Here is a 27,463-nt window from a genome sequence, read left to right as displayed (position 1 = left end):
GCACAGGATCTAAAGAGACCCTTTTTAGGAGTGTCAGCCATGATCAACTGAAAAAACTCCTCACAGAGAACAAATTCTGAGAGAAAAATATTGAAAAAAGTAAAGAATACCAGAAAAACTGAGCAGAGCTCAGAGGAGACTCCCTTAGCACGACGTGCGGTAGAAAATCTGAGGGACTAGGGCTCCTTCCAGGAAGGTTCTAGAGGGTGGTGATATCTGATTGGCTCTTGGCCAAAGTTTAGTCCTTTTTACAAAAGGACATGGATATGTTACTAATGAGAGGCCTCTGGCCTAATACTATGTACATGTCTATATGACATTGCTCTTTTTATATACCGTGGACTCCCACCCCGACGACGGGGAATGATTCAGGCATGTGAATCTATGAAAGATACCTATAATACTGGATAATATATAGAAAGTTTTCACATTTTCAATTTTGCTTATTTATTCATTTAAATGTATTACTTTTAATATTTAATTTTGTAACACTGCCGCAGAACCCTTGAGTAGGCCTTGCAGACCCCCAGGGGTCATCAGATGACAGACTAAGAACCACTGGTGTAGGTACTTCATGTAGAGGGCAGCGTTCTCTGTTGTTGTGTATTATGGCAATTCCTCCTCCTTGTCAGTGTTGCCAATTTTGACGTGAAAGCTTGTAGCCTGCCGGGATAGCAGTGACAATGTCAGGTGTTGATACGGAAGTCAGCCAGGAGTTCATAAGGAAGAGGAGGTCCAGGTCATCATTATCCAGTGTGAACCAGATTTCCGTGGTGTTTTTGCTAAGCGACCGTGTGTTGAGGAGTATGCATAAAAGTTTGTCTTGCAGTGCGGTTTGTTGTTGGGTGTCTGGATGTGTTCTGTGTGTGGGTGGAGTAAGTGTTACATGCGAACTGGCAGTGGGGGCCGGCGAAAGCTCCCTCTGAGTAGCGTGGTGCAGTGCAGCAGCAGCGCATGGATGGGCGCCTGGGGTTTAGTGTCCAGAGTTACGCCACAGATGCACATGGGGCGGAAAGACCAGGGTTTGTAGCGCTGGGCGCAGTCCAGGTGCAGACAGGAGTAGACTGGCCTACAATTAGCGCGCCAGCAGTGCATCCGCGCTGCTGCCACGATTAAGTTGGTCCCGGCAGGAGTGTGAGAATGGAGCGGCGGCGTAAGGAAGCAGGTAAGGAGCAGGGGGGTGGGTTGTGGCAAAAAATTTCAATATAAGATGGCAGAGCAGGAGGGTAAAAGATGTGAAAGTAGAGCAAGAGCAAAAGTACAGAAACAAGTGCAGAGGTCAAAACGGGCAAAGAGTAAACAAGAGATCACAGAGAGAGAATCAGGTCAAAAAGAGGTGAAAAGTGCAAGTGTGCAAGAGAGAGCACAGAGTGAGTAAGAAATTGGGCAAAAAGTACTAAAAGGAGCATAGAGTGAAGTAGATCACAGAGAGAGAAAACAGGGCAAAGAAAGCAGAACAATCAAAGTGTCAACAAAGAGAGCACAGAGTGAGTGAGATAACGGGCAAAAGAGTGCCCATAAGAGCTGGAAGCTGAGGGTACAGCTGGAGAAGCTGGATCTGGGAATATTGCTACAAGAGGAATTGGTGGGATGAAGTACCCTTTACTTATAGGACTGACTGGGCAAGGGAAACAAAGTCGAATCTGTGCAAGGGTAACTCCGAATTACATAGAACACGTTGAAATCAGTACCATTATCAGTCCCCATTTTACTATACATACAAAAAGAAAGTCAAGATCGACCTTTGATAATATTAGACACTACCCTATATAAAAAGAACAGACAGGAAAGGTTTGCCTAAACTAGTAATATTTATGTTGCTGATGTAGTTGAAAGTGTTATTGTATGAATAATTACATGCAAATATAAAGTGAGACCAACAAGAAGATTTATGGTGGACAGGGAGCAGAGATGAAAAGATGGGACAGAACAGGTAAGGAACGCACAATAGATTGTGAGAGTTTTATAATTAAAATGTAGGAAAGATAGAGAGGTTAGAGGGGTGAAAACAGAAAAACAAAAATTATCTGAGGGAGGAGGCGGCAAGAAACAGAATCTTTGGGGCAATGGAGTGGGAACAAAAAAAAGGGAAGAGAGATCAGGGGGTAACCATGAACAAATGAATCATTCCTGCCTGTTAAGCGAACAGTATTACAACAAGCTTGGAAGTGCTTTTAGACCCAAACTTTACAACATGTAAACAAAGTATATTTTCCAGCATTGATGAAGTTGTTCATTAAAAAGTCAGGTATTACTGAAGTTTCACACATGAGATGAGGCCACTGACAGCACTGCAGTGGTCATGACAGAACTAGAGCAACATTACCACTACTCTGAGTGCTTTGTAAGTCCCTAATTCGGGGCTGGAAAATGCCCCTGGAATTCAGCAGACAATCTCTACATCAACTGTACACTCTCTCACATTGTCTTTTCTTTCAGATAGCAGTCGGGTAGCGGGTGCTTTACAAAAGCTGCAGTCTGAAAAGCAGGGAAATTATCTACAATCGCCAAATTTTTGGAAATAGAATGAAGACTAAACACTCTTTTACTGTGCGACGATGGAAGTGGCTATTTAGAAGCAGGAAGTGAATGAGTGAGGTTATTTCTTGCAGTGATAAAGCACAGGTGTTTAAATAAGAAAGATATGCTTCCTATGCCTAAAAAACAGACTGTCTAAAGTATAGAGAACTCAAGTTTCAGCCTGACAATGGTCACTCAGTCTCAACCGTCTTAAAAAAATGGGCTTAGGAGTTAAAAGTAAAATCTGTTAATGAGACCACCACAAATGAGGAGTAACAATTTCTATGTAAAAAGTACAGATTATAGTTCTACACAATTTTCACCTGCTTATTGAGCTGAGATGTGAACTTTCCCAAATTTAATAGAACAGGGGCAACGTACTCCTGCTAGGCAGAATTAACATGACATGCAAGACACAAATTCCCACGTATGAAGACAGACCTTCCCTTTATCTTTCACAGACTATTTATATTGACTCTTAAGGTAGTGCTTCCCAAACTTTTTAGAACCACGATAAACTTTCATGACCCACCTAGCTTTAAAAAAAAAAAATAACTAAAGCATTGTGTGGTAGCGCACTGTAGCCAGCATTTTCAAGGGAAAGGACCACTAAATGTGCACAAAGGTTTACTGATAAAACTATATGGCGCGCAAATAATAATGTGCGAAAACTGGGGTTCAGTGAAGATTTATAATTTGCGCATCACCAAGTAAAGGGTCTTGTTTTGTTTTAATCCTTTAGAATATTTGTTTCCTTCCCACTTCTGAATTCCTAAAAAAACAATTGTGCTTGATTTTTGCTTTCCTATCCGCTGAATGTGCACAGTTCAGGCATTTCATTTTGTCGTCTGTTACAAAAATGACCTCCTACAGACTTTAAATTCACACTCACTGTACCCCCAGGACGTTTGTCACATAATTCACTTTCCTCTTCTTACTCTGACTTCATAGTGAGAGGAGTTTGTAAACACCAATCCCCATGTTAAAAAAATAAGCAACAACTTGTCAGAAGGCATAGCCTGATACTTGACCTCGGTCTTTGAAGCGCAGCACATGTGAAAAAATAAATACAGAATTATAAGCATCTTTATTTAAGGCAAAGACATTTGCGACCCAGAAATCGGCTCACGATCCACAGTTTGGAAAAGACTGCTCCAAGGAAACATTTATAATTTAGTGAATACTCACAGGGGCAAGTTCATCATTCAAGACTGGCAGGATAGTTTCAGAAGATAGAAGCCCAGGATCCTTACGCAACTGATCCAGGTAATCTAGAAGAACAAATTTGTTTTCTTCACTTCCACTCCACACATCGGTCAGTGTCTTGTACACTATTCTTCCAGCAGAATTGCGTCGCTCCAAAATTGACACCTGAATGAAAGTAACAGATATCTTACTTACATACAAATCATTATATACTTGAGCTCTGTGTTCCAGTTCACGAGGAACTGCGCATAAATGATAGCATATATTAAAACAGGGGGTACCCTAAATAACCCTTCGGCATCTGGGTCAATACACAGATATACAAAAACGATAATGCCTTGGGATAAATAACCAACCCTAGGTAGGTTGGAGAGATACTTTAATTAACTCTCCCTTTCAGATGCTTTAGATAACAAAGTGTTTATTTATATATAATAATCGTTTTTGTATATCCATAAATGATAGCATTGCATCAGAGCTGGACAACCCAATGAAGCATTAAAACCATTTAAGCTACCATAGTACCCAGGAGCTCTGTAATTGGATAACGAAACATTCCCTTTGTACTTCTATGTTGTCAAAAGTAATGAAGTTTAGCATTATAAGGCTTACTTCAGTCAGTGGTAATAGATTTGGAATTCAGGTAGAGTATTATTCAGAAATCCAAACTCCAGTCAGAGCTATTAATCAATGATTTGTTAAAAAGATATATCATTTAACAAGAAAAACAAAAAATTGACGCATTTTTTGGATCTAAAACTCAATCCCGGAAAATATTCTACCATTTAGAAACATGTAGTGAGTAGCACCAAAAATATGCAGTACAAATGGTTACTCTGCGTAGACTAATCGGGAACATTAAAGTTGCAATTCGCAATCTTTCCCCAAGTAACTAGAAGGACCACTCCAGAAACACCAATTCAACTGTATCTATATCAATGGCCTTTATCTTAGTTTTACACGCAGCCTGGGGTGCGCAAAGGGAATAAATGAGTGGACTTCAGACACTGCTGTAGAGAGTGTACCCAAACCCCAATATCCCACCATCCACAAGTGAAATGTTAAATCAAACTACAGATATTGTAGGGGTGCTTGGAAGAAAGTAAACTGGACAGCATATTTAATATTTAGATACCTGATACCCTGGACTACTGCCTCCGGGCTGGTAATGTGGTGTTATCAGGCACGGTTTTGCGAACTTATGGAACTCACAAACTGCTCCCAGTCAATGATATCATTGTCAAATGGAACTGGGGAAAGACTGGTACCATGCTGATGAAACTAGGAGTAACAAAACTTAAGGGAAATGATCTAGGTAACAGTTGCTTGAAGTGCACATTTTTCGATACCAATGGAAGTCACAAGCCCAAGATACTCAAGGGATGGTTGGCACATATGGTAGCACCCTTGTTAGAGTGCCATCACACCTTCAAATGACAATATGTTGGAGGATGATGGCTCATCCAGGTCTGGCTTGGGAGAACCAGCATTAACTAATGAGAAAGAGTTCAAGGACCAAGAATGAAAGGGAAAGACAAGCTTTAGTTGCTCCCATGCTCCTCAATGGCTATTATCAACTCCAACAAATTTAGCCAGTTAGTTGGAGAGGAAAGGCTCATCAACCAAAGAAGTGGTTTGGCGAATTCAACTCTCCTGTAATACAGATAGTAATCTTCAGTTCAAGCTATCTATCCTTAGGTCCCCCTTGACTGCTAGGGAGGCTCTGTTCCTAAATTCATCATCGCTGGTCTTATTGTGATGGACCTTATGCTCATCTTCCTGAACTCAGCAGCGTCCTTTCTGTCACAGCAGGGTGTAAGATCATCTTCTAAAATGGAGGTAAGTGGAAGCAACAACTAGTCAAGAGACGTGTACTGGAGTGCAGGTCAGATATCCTGAGTGGGATCACTAATAATGGGAAGATCTGGATTGATATCAGTCAATGTTCCCTAGGGTCTGCACTGTGATCTCGGAGAGCAGACATCAGTTGCTGTTAGGTTGCTTGGCAGATCTGGTGAGAGGGCTGCCCATGCAGCAAGCACCGTTTCATCCTCAAATCCCTTCAAACAGGTTACAGGGTTTTCCATGGGGCAGCTACATGAAGGTGGCTACCATCAGGATATAAACATTGAAGGGGGGCCTCTATCATGTGCTGCATGCCCCAATCTTAAAACAGGACATCTTTTATACACTAAATGAACTCCCAATCATATGATCACAACCACATAAAGATAACACACATTCAAGGGATAGTTAAAGTTAAAGGTTTTATAAAGTGCTCGTAGACCAAGCGGTTTCTTGGCGCTGAGGACAGAAGTACAGGGGGCGCGGAGGGGCCGCCTATTCGGCGAAAGCTTGTGAGAAAAGCTGAGTCTTCAGGGCCCTGTGGAAATCCATATAGGAGGCAGTAGTCCTGATGCTAAGGGGAAGAGTGTTCCAAAAGGAAGGGGCCAGGAAAGAAAAACTCATGCCACCATGTTTCTTCCTTCTGAAACGGGGGATGCACAGAAGGTGCTTAGAAGAGGACCGCAGGTCCCTGTTAGGAATGTAAGCCTTGAGTTTGGAAGTTGTGAAGGCAGGCGCTGTGCCGGCAAGAGCCTTAAAAATCAGACATCCCAGTTTGAAAAGGGAACGTTCAGAAAGCGGTAGCCAATGTAATGTTTTTAACAGAGGGGTGCCTGGCGGCCTGGTTCTGGATTAGTTAGAAACGGCGGAGCTCGTATGCAGGAATGCCAACATAAAGAGCATTTCCGTAATCCAGGTGGGATATACCCATGGCTAGCAGAATAAGTTTCAGTGCCGCAGTAGAGAAAAAACAGGAGATTTTGCGTATAATACGTAACTTAAGAAAGCAGGATGAAACCACCGCACTGATTTGAGAGTGCATGGAGAGATCACTGCTAACTCCGATACCAAGGGTTTTGACAGAGGCGGAAGGAGAGGGAGGGGAACCAAGGGAAGGGGGCCAAAAGGAGGAACACCAGGGGCTGGAGACACCACCAGTAAGCACTAACTCGGTCTTATCAGGGTTGAACTTAAGGTGGTTAGAGTTCATCCAGTCACTTATAAAGGTCATAACTGATTGAAAGTTAAGAGCAGAGGAGGAGAGAGAAGAGATATTGAAGATAAGTTGGAGGTCATCGGCGTAATTAAACACCGTGACATCCAGTTTCTGGAGAGCAGAGATGAGAGGAAAGATATAAAATTGAAAAGAAGAGGAGAGAGAGATGACCCTTGGGGGACACCGCAGGTGATAAGGCGCGGAGCAGCAGAGAAGCCTGACAGCTGGACAGCCTGCTGGCGATTCTCCAAGAACGAGGTGATCCACGCCAGGGCGGATCCCCGAATGCCCACGCCCTTGACACGATCGATCAAGATGCTGTGATCGACCATGTCAGAGGCAGCGGACAGATCCAGGAGAACCAGGGCCTGAGAAGAGCTGGCATCGGCGCCACCTCTAAGCTCGCCCAGCACCGAAAGGATGAGAGACTCTCTGGAGTGCGCTGGACGAAAGCCTGCGTGATGGGGGTCTAAAAAGTGTGTGTTCTCAATGAAGGAGCTGAGACATGTTGTAACATGACTCTCCAGGATTTTCCCCAAGAAAGGTAGCAGAGAAACAGGACGAAAGTTAGAAAGAGAAGACGGGTCGGCCCCTGCCTTCTTCAAGATGGGAATAATTTTAGCAGATTTGAAGAGGTCAGGGACCGTCCCATGTACGAGGGAGTTGTTGAGAAGTAATAACGGGGGGTCGCAGCAAACAGAAAAAATATCTTTAAGTAAATGGACAGGGCAACTATCAGAGGGGGACCCAGATTTGACTTTGGTGAGTAACGTGGAAAAAGTTTCCCCAGATATCTGGAGGAACTGCTCCAGAAGGAGGGGGTTCGAGGGAGGATCAGGGCAGGAGAATTGGGTAAGGGAGGGAGGATGTTGACTTTGATTGTGGTGATTTTGTCGATGAAATAATCGTTTAGGGAGTTACAGAGGACTTGCGAAGGAGATGGCTTAAGGGTGACTCTTTCAGAGGTGGACAGATAGTGGACAATAGAGAAAATGTCTTTAGGCTTATTGGCTGAGAGAAGAATTTTAGAGGTGAAGTAGTCCGATTTTGCCTGCAGGATGGATTTCTAATAGTCGTGTAACAAAGTAAGGTACAATGATTTTAGAGTCTGGCAATAGTGAACGACACCGGAGACCGTCCATGAGAGGGTTAGAGGAACCGCACCCAGGTATAAAAGTAAAAGATCCTATGCCGCTGACTGCACAACCCGTTGTCACCAACCACTGCCTTCTGATAGCCTGAAAGAGTGGCAGGGGAAAACACAGTTATAATGGGTGGGAGTATATTACAAGTCTATGAAATGTCCAGCAGAGTTGTGTACTCTGCTGAGGAGAAAATAAATACATGGAACAATAGATCTGAAGATGTTCAGTCAATTATGAGGTGAAAATGGAGGCTTTCTGGAAACAGTAAAATAAAACAAATAAATAAAAATGTCCATACAGAGGAGGTACTTTCGAACCAAAAATCCACATCTATAAATTGACAAACTTAACAGTTTATTAAACAGCACTAGTAGCATTGCTTAATTATATTTTGTCTCTGGCAAAATAGCTCTGTATTTTAGTGCATGCTGTTATCTCTGTTTATAATGCATGTTACAGTCTTGAATTGCAGCAGAGCCCATAGGGCTGCGTGCTTCTTAAAAAGATCCCGGACCTTCAGTGTGCGTTTAAAGACACTCCTAAGGAAGACTACATTTCAGCACAGTGATCACACAAATGTGTAACATAAAATATAACATTTCTTTTAATATAACTTTCTCATTGGGCAAGAGAAGTTTACCTGGGAAAAACATATTCCCATGATGCAATTATCTCTAGTGGTATGTTCTGGTACATTTTTGTAAAGGGCGAATAAGCAATGAGTGAGCCCTAGTAATACATTGTAAATCCCTGTACAAGACTCATTTCCATCAATATAGCCTTTTCCCCTCTATTAACATAATTCACAACAGAGGTAGGTCAGGCCCAAAAGCAGGCTTTCTCTCTTATCTAGGACTGAAGTAAACCCATTGAAAACCTGCAAATACATTTCATTTTCTGGGCTATTTTCTTTACGGGATTGGTCACAATAAATACCTTGGGAAAAGCAAACCGCCAACTTGGTGACTTAAACGTGCATTTTTGTGAAAAAGGATTTAAAACAAACTTACTGCAGATTTTCCCTGGAATTTCTCAGGTTTGGACAGCAATGCACTGGAGAACTCTGGTTGTCTTTCCTTGAAAACGTGCACAAACCGAACTGTATCTTTGGTATTTGCCAAGGCAAAGGAAAGGAATGCTTCATAGGTTTTATGAAAATTTGCTCCCTCTCCAGTTAGGAGTATGACACAGAACCTGAAATGCAAACTTGACATGGTCACCACACAGAAAGAGAATGGAAACACTACACTGAGCAGGATAGGTGCTACACGTAAAAAAACTGTAATAAAAAATAAAGTTTGGGAAAAAAGTAACAAAAGATGCAGGGGACTAGTGTGTGTGCACACGTTTTCATCTTTAAATTGATATTCCATACTGGTAGGCCAGCTCAGCCAACACCTGGTAGATAACATGTCTCAACCAAAGTCTCCAGCGCAATGTTTTTTGCATATACTGAGACCCCCAAGCTGCAAATGTAACGAGCAAACCCAATGTTCCTTATGTGCCTACCCCCATTAGAAGGTCTAGTAGCTCACTGTCCAGTCTCTCACATCAGGACTACATTGTTCATGCCTGCTGCTCCTCATTTTCTATCCCTACCAAGCTGCAGAGAGTAGTAGTAGCAGCAGGATTTCAGTGGAAGTCATGATGAATGTGGGTGGTAAGCCAGTCAAGTAAAGATGAAGAAAGAAACGTAAGGGAAGAAAGACCGCTACCAATGGATGAGGTACTTCTAAAATATTGCAATTCAGGAAAACAACATTGTCCCTATGCACCGATAGTCATGTAACCTGTGGCAAAATGTAGGCGCATTCTTTCTTTGCTGGAGAATATCATTTTAATTCATGGGCTAGGTTTTGTATTGCAGAAAACATGCTCTTTAACATTATAGCATCATAAAGATATAGCAATAATAAAAAAAATATACAAGTCTCATACGCCTCAAGCATTGCTGTGACGCATACTAAATTATGCATTAGCATCCCCTATACTATCCAAGGATTGCCTCAAGGCTACCTTTAACTCCCAGGCAACAGTGTTGTATCGCAAGAAAACCGTAAATCACAGGACCCCTTTTTACTAAGACACTGAGTCCAGCAGGCACCAACCTGTGGTCTCCCAAACAAACATTTTGATGCTCAACACAAGCTTTCAATCATTTACGTTACCAAATTCTTAAGTTTCAGACAGCCTACTTTTAAAATATCTGCTACCCAAATATATTTAAATATATTTAATCTATAAACAAAAACATAGTTTGTCTTCTAGCAGACACTTGGAAAGACATGTAGAGTAGGTCTGCGAGCTAAATTTGTCTGGCCACCTTGGCGCTTTCAGGGTCGTCCTGCTTTTGCTCTGTCTCAGCTTTATTACCAGCCTGGTAATAGACGGTATGGCAGGAAACTTAAAATGATTTCCAGAACCTCCCTTGACAGAACCAGTGATACAAGTTTTGGAATAAATGTTTTTTTGTATGGAGGCAAACTATAATTTTCTATAACTTTTCCTGTATGATCTCCAATTTGCAGCATCCACCAACATATTTGCTATACTTTGTAAGCGGCCAGTTTGGGATGCACTTCAACCGGCGAACTCACGCAACATATTTTCCTTATAAAGAATAAGTAGTAGTGTCTTTGGTTGAAGTCTGCAACACCCGCTCTTTTATGTTTAGTAGAAAATATGCCTGGCTGCTCCATGATCAGTCTTATCCTCAGTTTGCACCATGGACTGATTCAGATCCAGAAATGTAAAGCTCCTAGTATATTTGTGAAAGGCAGAATTTAATGTGAGGTCTTTTGGCAGGAACGCAAGCATTTTAAGTCTCTTTCGTCCAATGGGCTTAGCAAATATGTTCTCATGCTATGGCTGGTTCCTAAGTTGACCTTTCATATTTGGTGGTCATGTATAGGATAGCATATGCTTTAGGAAAAAACTCCTGGCTCCATTTAAACAGACAATGGGTATCACTGCATTAGAGGATCCAGTCTAGGCTATCCGAGGTATAAAACCTCAACATTGAGGAGGAAATTCCCTTTATCGGAAAGCTGGTCTCCCAAATTGCTCCTCACAGCGAAGGTAGTCACTGCCAGTAAATAAATTAAAAAAATTGCGGACACCATGGAGAGACATGTGGTACCTGAGCTGTGGTACCCAAAGGCCATGGAAGACTTAAAAGCACATGAGAGTTAGCAAGGTGATATGTTTCTCTATCCAGCCTAACTGTTTTTAACACATAAAATGACTGGGGGAGTACTGATTCAACATAATGAAAGGTGCACTGATTATATGGTATTCAAAGAGATGTTTTAGTTTTGATTCCAATGTGGGCTATTATGCCATTCTTTGATGCTCCATTGGATAGGACTGATGGGATGAGCAGTCATACTGCTATATACAGGGACACGACAGGTTTTCTTGAGTAGTTGGGAAGGCGAGTGTGGATCTAGTGGAGTAGTGAAAAATGGTGACTGTCCCCTAACTACTGACAGCGGGTTATGTGTAAACGTGATCCTTTAAACATCCATAAAAATATGTTTCAATAGCCGGTCCCTGGCAAGGTAATTACAGCTGGGGATTTAGGCTAGACTATTAAGAAACAGATATACATGCCAAACTGCTTTCCTCTAATAGGCTACAACATGAGCTAGTTATTTACTCAACCTCAGAAACCTCCTCTGCTTTTGTGGATCAGAACTAGAAAGCAGGTCTCAAGGGGCTGAACACAACGGAAAGAAGTAGGAAGGAGAGGTGAAAGAAGAAAAGGATGAGAAGAGAAAAATAAGTGGCAGTGGAAGAGAACGGAGGAGGAAGAGAAGGGGGATTAGAAGAGGACAGAGAAGGAAGAATGAGAGAGGAGGAGGAGAGAGAAAAAAGAGGGGGAGTTGAGGGAGGAGGAATCAGGGAGAAAGGAGCGGGTGAAGAGAAAGAGTGGGAGGGAAGAACCAGGAAAGAAAGGGACATAATCAGAGAGAGAGTGGTTATCTTGTTAAAGTGTTCAGAGATCCCACAGAGACCTAATCTTAGTACATGAATGTCAATGAAGATCCCATGATTGTATTTTATTGTCTGGTGTGCCAAGCAAGAAGTTTCTTAGCTGTTGTACTTCCATATCTTCTCCATCCTCAGGAACCACCATTGTGTGTACAACACAAACGGCTTACCAGAATTTTACTAAACAGCAATTGCTCAAATATTTCTGAAAAACATTCAATGGACTCTCTTCACGTTTTCTAGCTGGCCAGTGTTTAATAGATATTGATGCCATAGGAATCTGGCCATTTTAAAGTTGAGGGCCATGCAAAGAAAGATGCAATGGCAATCAATGAGCCTAGTTAAAGGAATCTATCTACCCCTTACAATATGTCAATTATAATTTGCTTCTTGGCACGCTTCTGTATCTGTGATTGGCTAGCTTCAAAATTATTAACTACTTCCAATCTCCAAACCAAAAACCAGTATTAACCTGTGCAATCAAACTTACAGGGAGGAACTCTACACCCGATATGTAACCAGTTAAGCTTTGCCGAGAGTTTACCACTGCATTGTACCGCATGTCAGGAGTTTTAGAAAACACAAAGTGATATGTTCACACTAGAAATATAATTTTTTTCTTAAAACCTGATAATTATACAGCTCATTGTGTTTTATGTGGCTAGTACTGTAATTTTATAATTATGTGACAAAACCAGTGTCATAGAGTCACAGAATTACTGCGGTGCTCCGTACAGGTAGCTCTCACCAAATACAACCAGCACACCTGATATCTCACATTTGTGTCTTGATCGTACATACAACAGCATTCTACATCTAAAAATAACATCACACACTATTGTTTCAATCTCATGTACAAATTTTAAGATATTGCATACTAGAAAGTAGTCCCAAGTAGCATGTGCTAACAGGGCATCAAAGCAATAAAGTTGGTAAAGCAGTGCCAAATCAATGGCACTGTCACATACTTGATCATTTTATACCCAAGAAACAAGTAGGAAAAAGAAAGCATGAGTCTCATCATAAAACAGACCTGGTTTGGAATGTATATATAATAACCAAGATTCTCTAACTGAGCAATTGACTATTCGTGACACACCCACAATTTAGATCTTTCTATATTCAATCAATACACAAATCATTGAAAAATGAACACTGGACAATCCCAAGACATAGCAAACTATGGACGCTCCATTCTGACTGATGCGATTCCAAGATCAGCACGAAAGGGTGCCCAGATACGCAACATGCTGCAAAGCCATGGCAATGGTAGTTACCACCACAGAAATAAAAATGCCACAAAATAACTACCAAACTAATAATAATAAATATTTTTCCATCAGCATATATGAAAGCATCTTCAGGGAGGGAAATGAAGGAAACTGTGGGAACAGGAAACGGTAATCTCAGACGCATTTGAAAGTAATTCAATGGACCAACTTTATGCCAGCATTGGAAAAAGACATGTTCCCAGGTGGCTATATGCAAGTTGTTTCAGGATTAATTCTTGCCTAGTTTCATTAGTTTACTGGCCTGCAAGTATGTCAAAACTGTACTATGTAATTTCTTGTGGATTAAAGAATGTGTGGAAAAGCCTGACACCGTAAATCTCTAAAGATTCTTTAAAAAAAGAATGTATTCCAAAACAATCACATTTTTGCTGTAAAGTAAGTACAGAAGACACCATTAATGACCCACCTACTCGTTTAAAAAAAAAACTTTCTAAAAAAAAAAAAAATCAATGGATTGTAGAGCAATGAATGTGGCAATAAGTACTTTAAGACTAAACCATTGCTGTTATAGTACTAATAATAGATATTGTCGGGACATTTGTGCCAGGTCAGTTAAGGGTCTGGCTATTAAACTGCTACAAATTGCTGTTATAAAAGCTGGAATTTATTTTAACCAAAAGGGAGTACTACTAAATGCACACATGCTCCAGGGCAGTGTTTCTTAACCTGTCGTCCGGGTACCCCTGGGGGTCCTCGAAGCCTACTCAGAGGGTGTGCGACTGCTAAGAAAATCAAATAATATTAACGGATTAGTACAGTGCATATAAATAAAAAAGCAAAATGTAAAAGTGAACATTTTAAACCGTTCTTTAAATGTGAAGGAATTTGAAACTGGAGCCTAAAAATTAAGTTAGTATCCTCAGATTAATTTATGGGAGAAGGGCATCAAACAGAATATAGTATGGACAATAAGAGGATGTAATTGAATTTAGAGAAGCTCCAACCTTTATATCAAAATGTAAGTTTTGATTTTTATATTTGTTTGGGACTTAAATTAACTACTTCATCATTTGTGTATTTCTTTGCTGAATGTTTGATTTTATATTGTTTGTGTATTGTTTTGTGGTGCAAATCCCCCCGGATTCCAATAATGATTAGGTGGGGGTCCACAAAAGTCAAACCACTACTCTAAGGTGATGTGTACTTTACTATAAAGAAAAATGGAGTAGGTGGAAAGTGATAAAGTATGCTGGACCAGGAGACTAAGAGGGTATTATTACTGGCAAGACTAAAATGTCAGCAGACAGGGGTGGTAGGTGGAAAGAATAAACAGTACAATATGGAAAAAGCATAACATTATGGAAATGTTTCGTTAAACAAGTGAAATGGACAACAAGGCCATAGGAAAGATCATACATGCAAGTTCAGATAACACTATATTATTTCATCATGGGGTGAAAGAGGGTAATCAGGAGTGTTAATCTGTGTGACAGAAGGGATAATATGTTGGTTAGTGTTGGAAATGATCAATGATCAGATGGGACACAGAGGCAAAGTTCCCTGAAAGGGTGATTAAGAAAGTGCATGCTAGTGTCACACAGTCCACAACATGTCTCACTTTCGTTGTCGATGTGATTTTCTGACAGGACACAACTCCTGAAACAGCTTCTGATTGGTCAGTCTGGCTGCCAGCAGGAATTTGTTGTTTGAAATGAAATCATCCACAATCTGCTTTTTCATGCCACGTGCCTGAAAAACAAAATACAGAATATTAACCCACCAGTAAAGGAAGATGCAAAGGAGTTACCTCAGGCATCAGTTCAGCAACAAAATGTCTCAATACTTTAAGAGTTTAATCTGGCAGTGGCACCCTTCCCTAGATGGTGGGTTATGCCGTGCCCCATTAAGCCTCTCAAAGATTATCTTAGGGAAAGGTGCCCAGAAATTCTTGCTCATCAACAGACTGCGAGTAGAAACATGCCAATAAGTCATTAGTGCGATCATCAATGGTGTCCTTTGAGATGTCATCAGTGAAGTCATTAATGATGTTAAAGAATATGTCATGAATGATGTCATATGTGAGGTCATAAGCAGTGCATGGCGGGGGCGCAAGTTATAGTTAGCTATACTACATATAACTTTTTCTGTGTTTGCGTTCAAAGCGCTAATGTTGTCACTGGCATACTCACTTAACTACATCATTTTAACCTTTGTTGTTTCCTGTGAATTTCTAAGGTTTATTTACTATTTTGTTTAAACAGAAGCAGATCTTTTTATCACGCCTAACTATAACGTTGCTTTAACCTTTGTTTTTTTCAGTGACTTTCTACTTTTTTTTTTAATAGTAAATTAATATTTATTACCATACATAAAGCCAACCGCACACGCAGGGCCTCGTCTATGACCAGACCCAGGAGAAAACCCCCACAGGAAGAGCCAACCACACACTGCACATGGCATTCTGGCAACAGAGCTTGGCTTGCTGCCAGGCCCTATGTTCAAACCCACAGCAGGCTGCTAACATCATACTGTGCACTCTACACTCCATTTCAGGTAGATGTGCACGCGTGATCAGGCAAAAAGCTGTCACGCAAAGGATTGTAGCCCCAAATGAAAGTGGGCCAACCCACTGCCCCATGCGAAATGCTGTTACGGATGTAAACAGCATGTTAGTGACTCTCAAACCAATAGCTAAAGAAGTTGACCCAAAGTCCCTCTATATATGTATTTTAATAAACCTATTTTGATTACGAGAGCTTGTCAGGCCATATCCATGTGTCAAAATTATTCTCTACATTTTGTAAACACAGCATAATTACCATCCACCCATGAAAAGGGCTACTGTTTTTAACTATAAATAAGCAAGCCTGCTACTTTTGTTTTAACATTTCATAATAACCACATCACATACACGACACCTGACCAAAGTTTACCAATGAACCAAGCAGGTCAACATACTTTACCACTGGCTTGTCACTATAAACAACTCTGGCCTACAGCCTTCAGAATAAACTTTCCCATAAGCCAAATTAAAAATTATAAAACAAATATATGTACAACTCCTCTTTAGAAAGCCAAACTAGCAAGACATATTACACTGCAAATCTGTTACTTCCAGGATTTGTCAGCAACATAAGCCTGTGAAAAAGATACATGTCAACAGGCTTTTACAAAGTGTAATATCAATACATCTTTAAATAGCCTTTAACACATGTAATATCAATTCACCCACAAAGGCTACTGGCTTTAAGACAAGCTTTTCACAAAAAATAAGTGAGGCCTATTGTCTTCACTTTAACCTTTCATAATAACCAGGTAAGGCCAATGGCACCGCACATAACCTTCCCCAGTGAACTAATCAGGCCTATAGCATTTGTCTCCGACATCAAAATAACCAACTTAGGCCTACTCCACTGAGCATAAGCTTCCCCACAAGCCAAACCCCATAAAATATTTACAAAATTGTGGCTGGTAAAACAATATACAAGTCATCCTAAGAGAAGCTAACACAGATTAACACAATGCAAATCTGCCTGCAGTGTTTGGGTGGAAGAGTCAGTAGGGAAACCTTTGCGCGCCACAGTGAGCTATACATTTCTGCATAAAATCCCAGTGTACAAGTTTTACCACAGTGTAATAACAATCCACCTTTACACCTATTACATGCATACGCTTTTCAAAATAAATACACAGCACTAATTCCTTTGACATAACTTTGCATAATAACACAACACACGTATGGCATATTAGAAATGGCATCCCAGGCTTGTCACCATAACTTATTCAAGCCTATAGTATGCAGCATAAAAACTTTACAAGACATACATCCTAATAAAAAAATTACTTTTCAGCAGTATCACACAACTTTTACTCAATCAAATGTGGTACATAAGGATCTCAACAATTAAGAGAATCCAAAGCCCCTCCTTAGGACTGTTTCTTAAAGATCTTTGTTTTGTTGATCCCATAAGGTGTGTGAAAATCTAAGCTGCCAAGCCCAACCGACAAAGAGATGGCAGAAAACTTTAAAATTATCCTCTGGTTGCGTATGTAGAAAGCAATGAAAAATACTTTCTAAACTCTTACCACACAAGTTAAGCGTTTGGGCTAATGAAAACTACATTCTCCCTTGTACTCATAAAGGTTTAAAGTAGAGGTATGCTGTAACAACAAAATGGCAGTTTCGCTTTTGGTTAAAAATATGCAGCAAAGCAAAAAACAAATAAGGAAACTATTTGTTACATCCATTATGCAAAAGCATCTGACACATTAGATGGTCAAACTATGGGAAGAGCTGAATGTTATCTAGAGCCATCACTTATAAACCTTAGTATGCAATTGCATACCAAGATGTTGGTACAAATAAAAATCTGCTCGAAAAATCAGATCACTAAGAAAATGAGAAAGAGGTAAAACAAGGCTGCAGTTTGGTCCCTTGAATATTCAGCTTATATACAGCTGGTCTTCTAACAACTTTAAATGAGGTAGATATTTTTCTACGAAACTGGAGCATCAATAATGTAAACATGCAGGCAATAAGTTAATCTTCTACTGGTTTGCAGCATGCTTTAGCAATGTATCATGAGTACAATTTAAGGAATTAATTAACAATAAGGATCCAGAAAACAAACCAACAAAGAAGTCTCTGGGCATTTGACTAAAGTTGTGACATGGCATTTAGGGAAGCAGAATAGGTAAGCAAACATTCTTATTTGGATAAGTCTGTTGTGCCAACTTTAAATTTGACCCAACTCAATACTTCTGCTCATGTTGAGTCACATATATATGGTGTGCTGTTAAAAGATGCAAAGGAATACATTATCCATGACCAAACCAACTGTAAACCTTTTTCATGTGAAGCTGAACTCCTCAATCCCATATGACAACCCAATTGCTTTAGGTAAGTGAATAACCATGACACATTATTTTGTTATCTAAAGAAATTAATTTGTGGACAGTAAAGCCACTTCCCAATGCCACCTGACATGAGATTTTGGGCTATCCACTTTATCTTTCTGGCAGATTCAGCTTTCTGCACATATATTTAAAGAAAGATTCACAAATAGCTCAAATTCAAGAACAAAAAATTGGTTGGAAATTACCTTGGTCAGAAAGATATACTGTTACTTAGTACAAAGAAGGCCCCAGAGTATTTTTCAGTAGCAACATCGATGCAGGAAGACAAAGTCATTGAATGAGTTTTCTTTCAGAGGCTTGTGTGTGTGTGTGTTTTTTTTATTCATGCAAGTGTGTTATTACTGCCTACTAGAAAACTCTGGGGTTCCTAATACAGTAATGTCAATACAAAATTGAGTGCAAACCCAGTAAACAATTACAGAAGGCATTTCTCATCAAGCAAGTGCATGACCTCCTTTTTAGAAAAGTAAACACTTTACCTCAAAGGTTCTTTTTAATTTTAACCAAATTCATCCATATTTTCAGCCTGTATTGTTCGGTTGACATCTTTGATCATGATTAGTTCAATGGTGATCGCGTTTCTCATCAGTTTATGCCAAAAATGTCAGACTTTTTAAAGCTTTTATTGAAGATTATGAGTTACACTGTAACTAATGCATTTTAAGATTCTTTCTGAATGTCCAGGCGTACATTTTATATGAAACCTTAAAGATGAAATAAAAGGCAATAAACGTAATAAACTACTAATTCATGTAATACTTCCTAAAGGCGTTACTCCAACAATGCGAGGAGCCACAAAATGTTGAGGCAGAAAGAGCCAAACATCCAAACTAATTCCAGATTATGTGCTGCTGTACTACTTGCAGGAATAACGACAAAGTCAATTGCACATGTAGGCAGCTGAGGGACTGGAGACAGGTGGGCACAGAAACCATGAGAGACATATACACAGAGAGGAAGAATTAATAGATGTACATGGACTCACAGGACAATTTCTTCTTTACAGATTACCTAGACATACATCTGCCAAACGTAGGGTAACATAAGACTGAGAACCTAAACGTGAAGTAATACAACTTAGATACCTGATGGGTAATGGCAGAGGACAAATAAATTGGTTCTAGAAGGATCTTATTCAAACCTCGAAATATAAATTAAAAATAAACTGGGAAACCAATATAGGTCACAAATAACAAGAAAAAGAATGGTTAATTATACTAGAACAAGGCCATAAAGTATCCAGGAATGCAAGTTTCAAATGCTTATAAATTAATTATGTCCATAGAGGATATTGAACCCAGACAGAAATTAACAAGTCTGATAACTGCAATACCCTAGATGTGAGAGAGAAAATGCAAAATTCTTCCATATGGTATGGCAGTGCACAATAATAGAGAGCTAATGGAATGAAAGAAGGAAAAAGCCAGAACAGTTTTTTAAAAAGTTGAGATTTCACCATCATAGGATTGCTTACTGGGATTATTCCCAAAGCCAAAATCTTTATTAGTAAACACACAGATCTAGCCCTAGTGCTTGCAAGAGGTGAAATAGCGATGTCATGGCAGTCCTGCTCACCAACATCAAAATGTCAGTGGATAAAAAGGTTGAAAACAAATACACAAAAGCAATGTTACATAGAGAGGAAAGAAGAGGATTGAGGAAAATAACTATTGAGAACATAATGCACTTGGAATATTACAAGATCATCAAGTAAATGGTACACAACACAGACTGAATGGATCATTAGAAAACCTACATTGCTACTGCTTAAGGATTGGAAGGGATAGAAGGTAATCAAAATAACCTCTTAAGTGCCAAAAGTTGAAGCAAAAGGACAATATTAATCTGTACCAAGACCAAATTCAAATCCGACCAGGTGTTCCTTCCTGCTTTTTAACACTGTTTGGTTATCTTCTGCCTGTCGTCCCACCATGCCAGACCTCCACCAACAAAAAATAGATAACTAGCAAGTAAATCGCACAGCAGCAAGTAAAGAATTTGTAAAAGGAAGGTCCCTCTGAAAAAAGGCTGATTGTTACTTAGTTTCTCATGTAAGTAGTGATTGATGTTCACATTTTAACATATAATAAAGCACATCTGATGTATTTGTGAAGGAATGAGTAAAGAACTATTCACTTCATCAGAGAACACCACCTATGGTGTGTTTAAAGCAAAAAGTATGCAGAGACACTAAATAAACAAGTCATATGGAACAATTGTTAGAAAGCACCTTTGATATTTCAAAAATAGAAATATTAGATGGTTCAGTTGTCAGAACAGATCAAAAGAAGTATATGATTTGAGAATAGAATTGAACACTCACTATGTGTTCAATCATGTCTGAAAAGCATATGACACATTAAGAAACATTGTAAAAATGCAATCATGAAATAACAAACAAATGGAATGTAACACTGTCCGACTTTATTTATTTTAGGCTATTTTATATTTAGTGGGGTCCTTCAACATTAGCTGTTTACAGGTAGTGAAGCTACTAGAATCATGTGGGTAAAAGCAGAGACAATACTAACTAAATTAAAATGTAATTTTAAAAGTTGTATTTTTAAATTGATGATTTTGGTCCTTATTTGGAGTTTGGCCGATGGGGTACCCTGCCAACATGTAATGGTTGTCCTGTTCTTCATGTTTAACATACCATAAATTATAATGCACTTTTCATACAGAGGAAAGGACATCTGCTAAGTTTTTAGATTAACCTGTCTAAAAACTCTGAATAAAGCCCTTTGCCTTGCCTAGTTCATGTACACGCTTTGATTTACAGACTTTAAAATTCTGTCAAAATGTCCAGGACACACATTTTTGTCTTGAAGTGTAATACTACTACTATATTTTTTGCTTCAACATTTTTAAGAGTTTTATTTTTATTTTTACATAATAGCATTTTCCTGACTTGGTATTGGAAAAACAAATAGTAGAACAATGTTAGGCATACCGAAACAGTATGAAAGAAATGTGACGAGAAGAGGGAGATATTGCAGTACAAATGAGTAGATGTCCTCATTAGAGGAGTTCCTCTCAAAATATATGATAAAATATTCTAATTTTACGGTCCTGGGCAATCTGAATATTCACGTAGACTCATGTTATGATGTACATGGCTAACTTCTTTCGAATAATATGTCTTCTTGGGATATGCAGCAGTTTGTTTCCCAGCCCACTCATATAGTGGGCCGTATTTTAGAGACCTTATTTTTCAATGGTGAAAACTCAGTATCTGAGGCAAAAACGTAGACCTGGGCCGTCCATGCCCTTAATATTTTCATTGGCTTTTTGACCACGGTCCCAGGCTCTTAGGACACCCTCTGCCTTATCACGTCGTGATTGGGCTAGCATGTCTTCAGCTAAGTTTAGTGCCACTCTGAGTCTGCAACCTCCTCTCATGAGCAGTGACATGGAGGACCAGGACAGTTAACTCCTTAGTTGTCCAGGCAGCTAATGGTTTTGCTCCTATCAAGTCTGGTGAGGCAAAATGTTCTATAAAATAACAGTTAGCCCCTTGGTTTAACAAGTAGCTTGAGGAGTTGTGGAAATCCAGTAAGAAGTTAGAAATAATTTGGAGATGGCATTACCTCCTGCTTGATAAATCTAGCTATAAGATGGCCTTAAAAACTATCATAAAGCTATCAAAAAGTTAAATATAAATTTCTTACAGCTCAAATAGATGCATCAGATAATAAACCTGGTGAGGTTTTTAAAATTGTAAAGAAATTCACACATCCTGATGCCTTGCTTCAGCCCTTCACACATTCTCCTAAACTCTGCTCTAAACTCTGATTTTCTTTTATTTTAACTAAAAACTAAACAATTGTTGACTCCCTTCCTCTAATGGATAAGATTCCACTGAGTACTGATTGCCCTTTAGTGCAGCAGGAGGTTCTTATGCCATTCGAGGGCCAACTGCTGCAGGAGTTTGCCCCCGTCTTGTTGGAGGATTCTGCTCTTGCTCTAAGATCTTGCAAATCCGGGTCACTGGACGACCCCGGTCTACACGCAATTTGGTCAATAACTGTGATGCTATCAGCTCGTTCTTAAACCAACTTTTGAATCAGTCAATACATTTAGCCACAGTGCTTAGTGGTTGGAAACAAGCAAAGCTAATCCCATTACTGAAGAAACCATCAACTGATAAAACCATCCTTGCCAACTATGGCCTTTCTCTCTGCTCCCGGCCTTCGCCTAGATATTTGAGAAGTTCATCAATAAACAGCTTTCTGCCCTTTTAGTGTTTAACAATTGGTTCTGTAGGGAAATATAGAATTTCTTTCAAATTTAAACATTTATAATCATGATAAACTAGGAAATGCCAATAAATGATGTGACACATATAACTAATAGATGAAATAATAAATTAAAACTCACACATACACTCTACTTTGCACAGTATATTACCATTCATATATCATGGAGAAACACCAAAGTAATATCAAAGACACATGTCTGTTGTGGGACATAAATATTAACATAAATAAGAGCCATACAAAAAGTGTGTAACGTAAAACATAACCCAATGCACAAGACACTTAACATTAAACAGAAAACACAAAATAACTCAATTGGGCGTCTATTTAGAACTTTTTAGAATTTTCAAACATATATCCTTATTTCTTGGATGAAGATATGTGACACATTGGTAAGGAACACCTATCCGTATTGTTGACGTTTAGACTCTAAGAACAACATGTGTTCATGCAAAACATCAAAGTGGGTCTTCTTCAGGACTATGGAAAATCAAAACAGCCTGGTCAAAAATAGTATCATCATCTTGCTTGGTGCTGTATTCAGGAAACATTTCACATGTTGCAATGGATCAAGCGTATCCAGGAATAAAAAGGGGTCATCAATGGGGACTTACTCAAAGGAACTCGCTCTCAACAAAATATTAGCCCTAATTATACATCCAAATTAATGGGTACCACCAATATTGGGTGCCACACAGAGTTTTAGCTGTGTAGCAGACACCTCTGAGATTGAAAAAGGATTCTCTAGTTATTTAGTAGAGAGGGAGTGACTCAGACCTCTCCCATGGGATTTGAGGTCCAAACTGCCCTTTTAAAGCATAATAAGTTACTCCACCCTTCCCAATTGGGCTTCCGCCCTGGCTACAGCACAAGACCTCTCTGTTGGAGGTAGCTGACACGATCAGGATAGTGCTGGATATGGGAAACAGGCTGCACTGATTCTTCTACATCTATCCGCAGCTTTAAATGCAGTCTCACATTTTATTCTTTTGTAGCATCTCGGTGCTGTAGGTGTGGGTTGTTCAGCCTTGACGTGGCTGAGTTCCTTTTTGGTAGCGACGTCTCAATCAGTGTGGATGGCTCCTTTTGCATCAGAACCTAAGGCATTGGGGTTTTGGAGTTTCTCAGGGTTCGGCACTGAGTTCTACACTGTTTAATGTGTATAGGACATCTCTGGTAACTCGGATTGAATCGTCTGGCGTACACATTTTCTCTTACGCCGACTATACGCAACTCCTTCTTACATTCGATCATACATCTCCCAATTCTATGAGCCAATTCAAGGCATGTCTGACTGCCGTGTTTCAATGGAAGTGTGATAGCAGCCTCCAATGTAATGCTCGCAAGACTGAAATTTTGCTTCCCCCAACAACCTCCAGCCTTGCGACCTGGGACAATGGTCTTTGGCAACAGGATGTTTCCCCTCCTCACCCCCAACAACAGTAGTGCACAATTTGGGGGTGAAGTTTGATAATTCTGTGTCTTTTTCATCACAGGTGGCTGAGATAGTAGGTACATGCTTTGGCCTGCTAAAAATATTCTTGCATTTGCCCCCCTGATGCAGCAAAAAACAGAGATTCAGGCTCTCATCACTTCTGGATTGGAGTAAGTAAGCCAACTCACTCTCCTGGGGGCTACCTGCCTATCTCCTGAGGAGGCTGCAACAAGTGCAGAATGCTGCGCCCAACTTTTACTAAGTTTCCCCAGGAGAGTTCACATTCGGCCAGCCTTAAAACATTTACACTGGTTACCTGTGAAAGAACAAGTCAGGCTCAAATGCTTAGTTGTTAACCTACAGAGCTTTTCATCGTATTCCGTATGAACTGATCAGGTCACTTTGGTCCTCCAATTGGTGGTCATCCTTCGGTTTAGAAGAAAAAAATGGGGTGGCAGATCTCATTCCTATTTTCCCACCAGGGAATGGAACACTCTTCTACTACAAATATGGGCCACGGAGGACATTTTGCTCTTTAAAAAACTCCTCAAGACTTGGCTCTTTGGATCTGCTTTTTAATGCCTCTATCTATGGGTCTAGACCTTACTATATGCCCCGGGACAGTCTCTGGAGTAGCTGTCGCTCTTTATAAATTTCATAATAATAATAGTGATAGAAAAGTAGATAACCAACAGAAATAAAACATTGAATATTGTCAATGGGATGCCAATACCAGAAAAGAATGGCATAAAACAGAATCTTCACCATATTTAGATTTAGGCATTAGAATCCTCAGGTCATCTGTGCTCTAATCTGTGACTAATGATTTCAATAAACAAAGGATCCACTAATTAGCTAAATCTGTGACCTGTCTCCTCTTCAGACTTTCATTACTCAGAACAAATATGAATAATCAAGGTGGTCCTCCTGGCCCAGTTCCCATCACAGAAAACTCTTGTGGTCCTCATGCAAACAGACTGTCATGTAACGACAATGGTAACATGACTTTCTATGTACAACAAAAACAGGAAGAAGGATGGCTGGGTGATAATTGCGCTAGGCTATGGTGATAACAAAAGTGATTTGTGCAAAGTAGAAAGCTCCAAGGATACGGTTTAGGCCATCCATCTACAACCAAAAGACATGATCAAATCACTACCATATGAACATAAACACAGTATGTATCCTGAGCTAACAAATAATATAAATCAGCAAATTACAAAATCTTGTGTATTTTCTTTTCTTCTTTTATTTTTGATGTAAATCTTCTTAAGAATTCTCTAGCCGTTGCCAACACGTGTTTCGTCTTTGGTGGTGTTGAACCACAGACTTCTTCAGGGCTGTCTTATCTAAGACGTCGGTTTGAACTTTCTTTGAGGAAGACGTTACTCCGTCTTAGGAAGAACATATGGTTTCTACTTACACGTGGAGTACATTGCTGACTTGCAGATATACGGAGCCAGGAAACGCGACTATTTGAAATTACTAAGACCGCAAATCCACAGTACATCTATAATTGGGTTATGAGAAAGAAGAATTAGGAAATTTACCTTAGATAAGACAGCACTGAAGAAGTCTGTGGTTCAACACCACCAAAGACGAAACACGTGTTGGCAACGGCTAGAGAATTCTTAAGAAGATTTACATCAAAAATAAAAGAAGAAAAGAAAATACACAAGATTTTGTCATTTGCTGATTTATATTATTTGTTAGCTCAGGATACATACTGTGTTTATGACTTTCTATGTAGTTAACCCCAACCTGTGGTTGTTGGTGCTATTGGCATCGCATACCTGGAAGACTGCCTTAGTGATACCTATCACGTGCAAAGAGAGGAAAGTTACAATGTTAATCAGTATGCAACTAAAACAGTAGCATGGGCCAGCCTACATATTGGGGCTGACACCAACAACATAGTCCGAAGGAGCAACTACATTAATTCTTCGTTTGGTTATTATCAGTGTTGGGACGGCTCTGAAGTGTCATACTGAGGCTCGGAATGTATTGTTGATGCATGATCCAATATGTGTAAAGCAGAATGTTTGAAATCTGAAAATCCAAATAAACAAATTTAAACAAGAATCAGTGTTGGGACGGAAAAGTCCTCTGCATGTTTATGGACCTGAGTGCCCAACTGTACTGCTGGCTAGAACCAGAATGCTGATTTTATGTCATAGGCAAACACGGATCACGCGTGTGCGCCATGACATACACCTGCCTCACGGATTGCAGTCTTGTTTTACCTGGAGGGTTGCCCAGGGTGCTACAATCATACTGGTGAAAGATTACAGTCTACACCAAGAATTAAGAAGCACGGTGGTGACAGCATACCATGTGGTGATCAGTAGGAGGGAACACATCCTTTTTTTAAATCTGTGTCACTAGAGTGAGGCTTAGAAGCTCACTCAACTTTTTAAAATTCTGCTGCTGGTTGCTTAACTCACCCATGGTCAACATCAGTTAGATGTAAATTGCCGCGCAGCCCAGGAGTGGTGACTCAGCACTGGATGTGTGTGTGTCTGGGAAGGATACAGTACAGGGGAAAGTGCTGTGTAGTGGATGCATGGTGAGCATGCTTACTGGGTGTAAGCATACTGGAGAGGAATACATTACATGAGAGATGGAGTACTGTGCAGTGTGTGCACAGTGAAAGCATATGCTAGGTGTACGAGGGCGACGTGTGCAGTGAACGCATGGTGAATGTGTGTGCTGGCAGTGTGTGTGTTTTGCATGTAGCACACCATGGCAGAGTAAAAGTGAGTGCAGCCTCTGCTCTGAAAAGGTGAAGGATGGGTAGGACATCCATGCGGAAGGTGAAGAAGGTGCATGGGTGTCTAGAGGAGGACCAGAGGGTGGGCTTTATGGGTGGTATATGAGGGGGTTAAGGGGTGGTGGAGTGGAGAAAGGGAGGGGCGCAACAGGTTGTTAGTAGAGCTGCTGTCTGGGTTCCAAAAAACAGTTTATGGAATTCCAATACAATCACCAGAAATAGAGGGTGGGCTTTAGGAAGAACCAGGATATTGGAGAGAAGGGCTGTCTGGGCAATTTTGGGACATGACTCTAATAGCAGATTTCTATGGATTGGTACAATTATTATTATTATTTATTATTCATGACATTTATTGAGCGCGCGGCTACCCCCAACGGGGGTGTCCCGGCGCTGAGGACTGCAAACGAAAGAAAGCTAAGATTTAACAGCTGGAGAAGAGGAACGTCTTCAGCTTTCTCCTAAATTCCGGTTCCGAGTCAATTAAACGCAAAGTAATTGGTATGGAGTTCCAGAGTCTGGAGGCCACCACCGCAAAAGCTTTTCTAACTAGGTGGAATCTGGGGGGGAGCAAGAGACGGCGGTGGTTAGATCTGAGTGCCCGTGTTGACTCGACGATCTTCAGCCTACGTCTGAGATACCTAGGGCCCTTTCCATTCAGTGCCCTGAAGACCAATACCAGAGCCTTAAATTGAATACGTGATGCAATAGGCAGCCAGTGAAGCTTCTTCAGATGAGGCGAAATGGAATGACGGTATGGGACCTTGCAAATCAGCCTGGCCGCAGCGTTCTGAACCATCCGCAGCCGGTGGAGGAGATAGGCTGGCACTCCCAAGTAGAGGCAGTTTGAATAGTCCAGGTGGGTAGTGACGAGAGCATGTATTACTGTCTTCATTGATTCACAAGGAAGGTAGGGGGAGATTTTTCT

General features: G+C 40.2%; 1 protein-coding gene across 1 annotated transcript in view; it reads right to left on the bottom strand.

Annotated features, from left to right (window-relative positions):
* The window catches only part of DNAJC16 (DnaJ heat shock protein family (Hsp40) member C16), a 221,859-nt gene that overhangs the window by 71,423 nt on the left and 122,973 nt on the right, over positions 1–27,463 (bottom strand). Inside the window, exons 8-10 of the mRNA XM_078642994.1 lie at positions 14,776–14,906; positions 8,943–9,126; positions 3,709–3,891 (exon numbers count right to left, since the gene is read on the bottom strand). Of these exons, the coding sequence (XP_078499120.1) occupies positions 3,709–3,891; positions 8,943–9,126; positions 14,776–14,906 (498 nt within the window). The remainder of the gene's footprint in view (positions 1–3,708; positions 3,892–8,942; positions 9,127–14,775; positions 14,907–27,463) is intronic.

This window comes from Lissotriton helveticus, chromosome 5_1 (genome assembly GCF_964261635.1).
Source record: "Lissotriton helveticus chromosome 5_1, aLisHel1.1, whole genome shotgun sequence".
Classification (NCBI taxonomy): Eukaryota; Metazoa; Chordata; class Amphibia; order Caudata; family Salamandridae; genus Lissotriton; species Lissotriton helveticus.
This window is presented reverse-complemented; position numbering and strand designations above follow the sequence as displayed.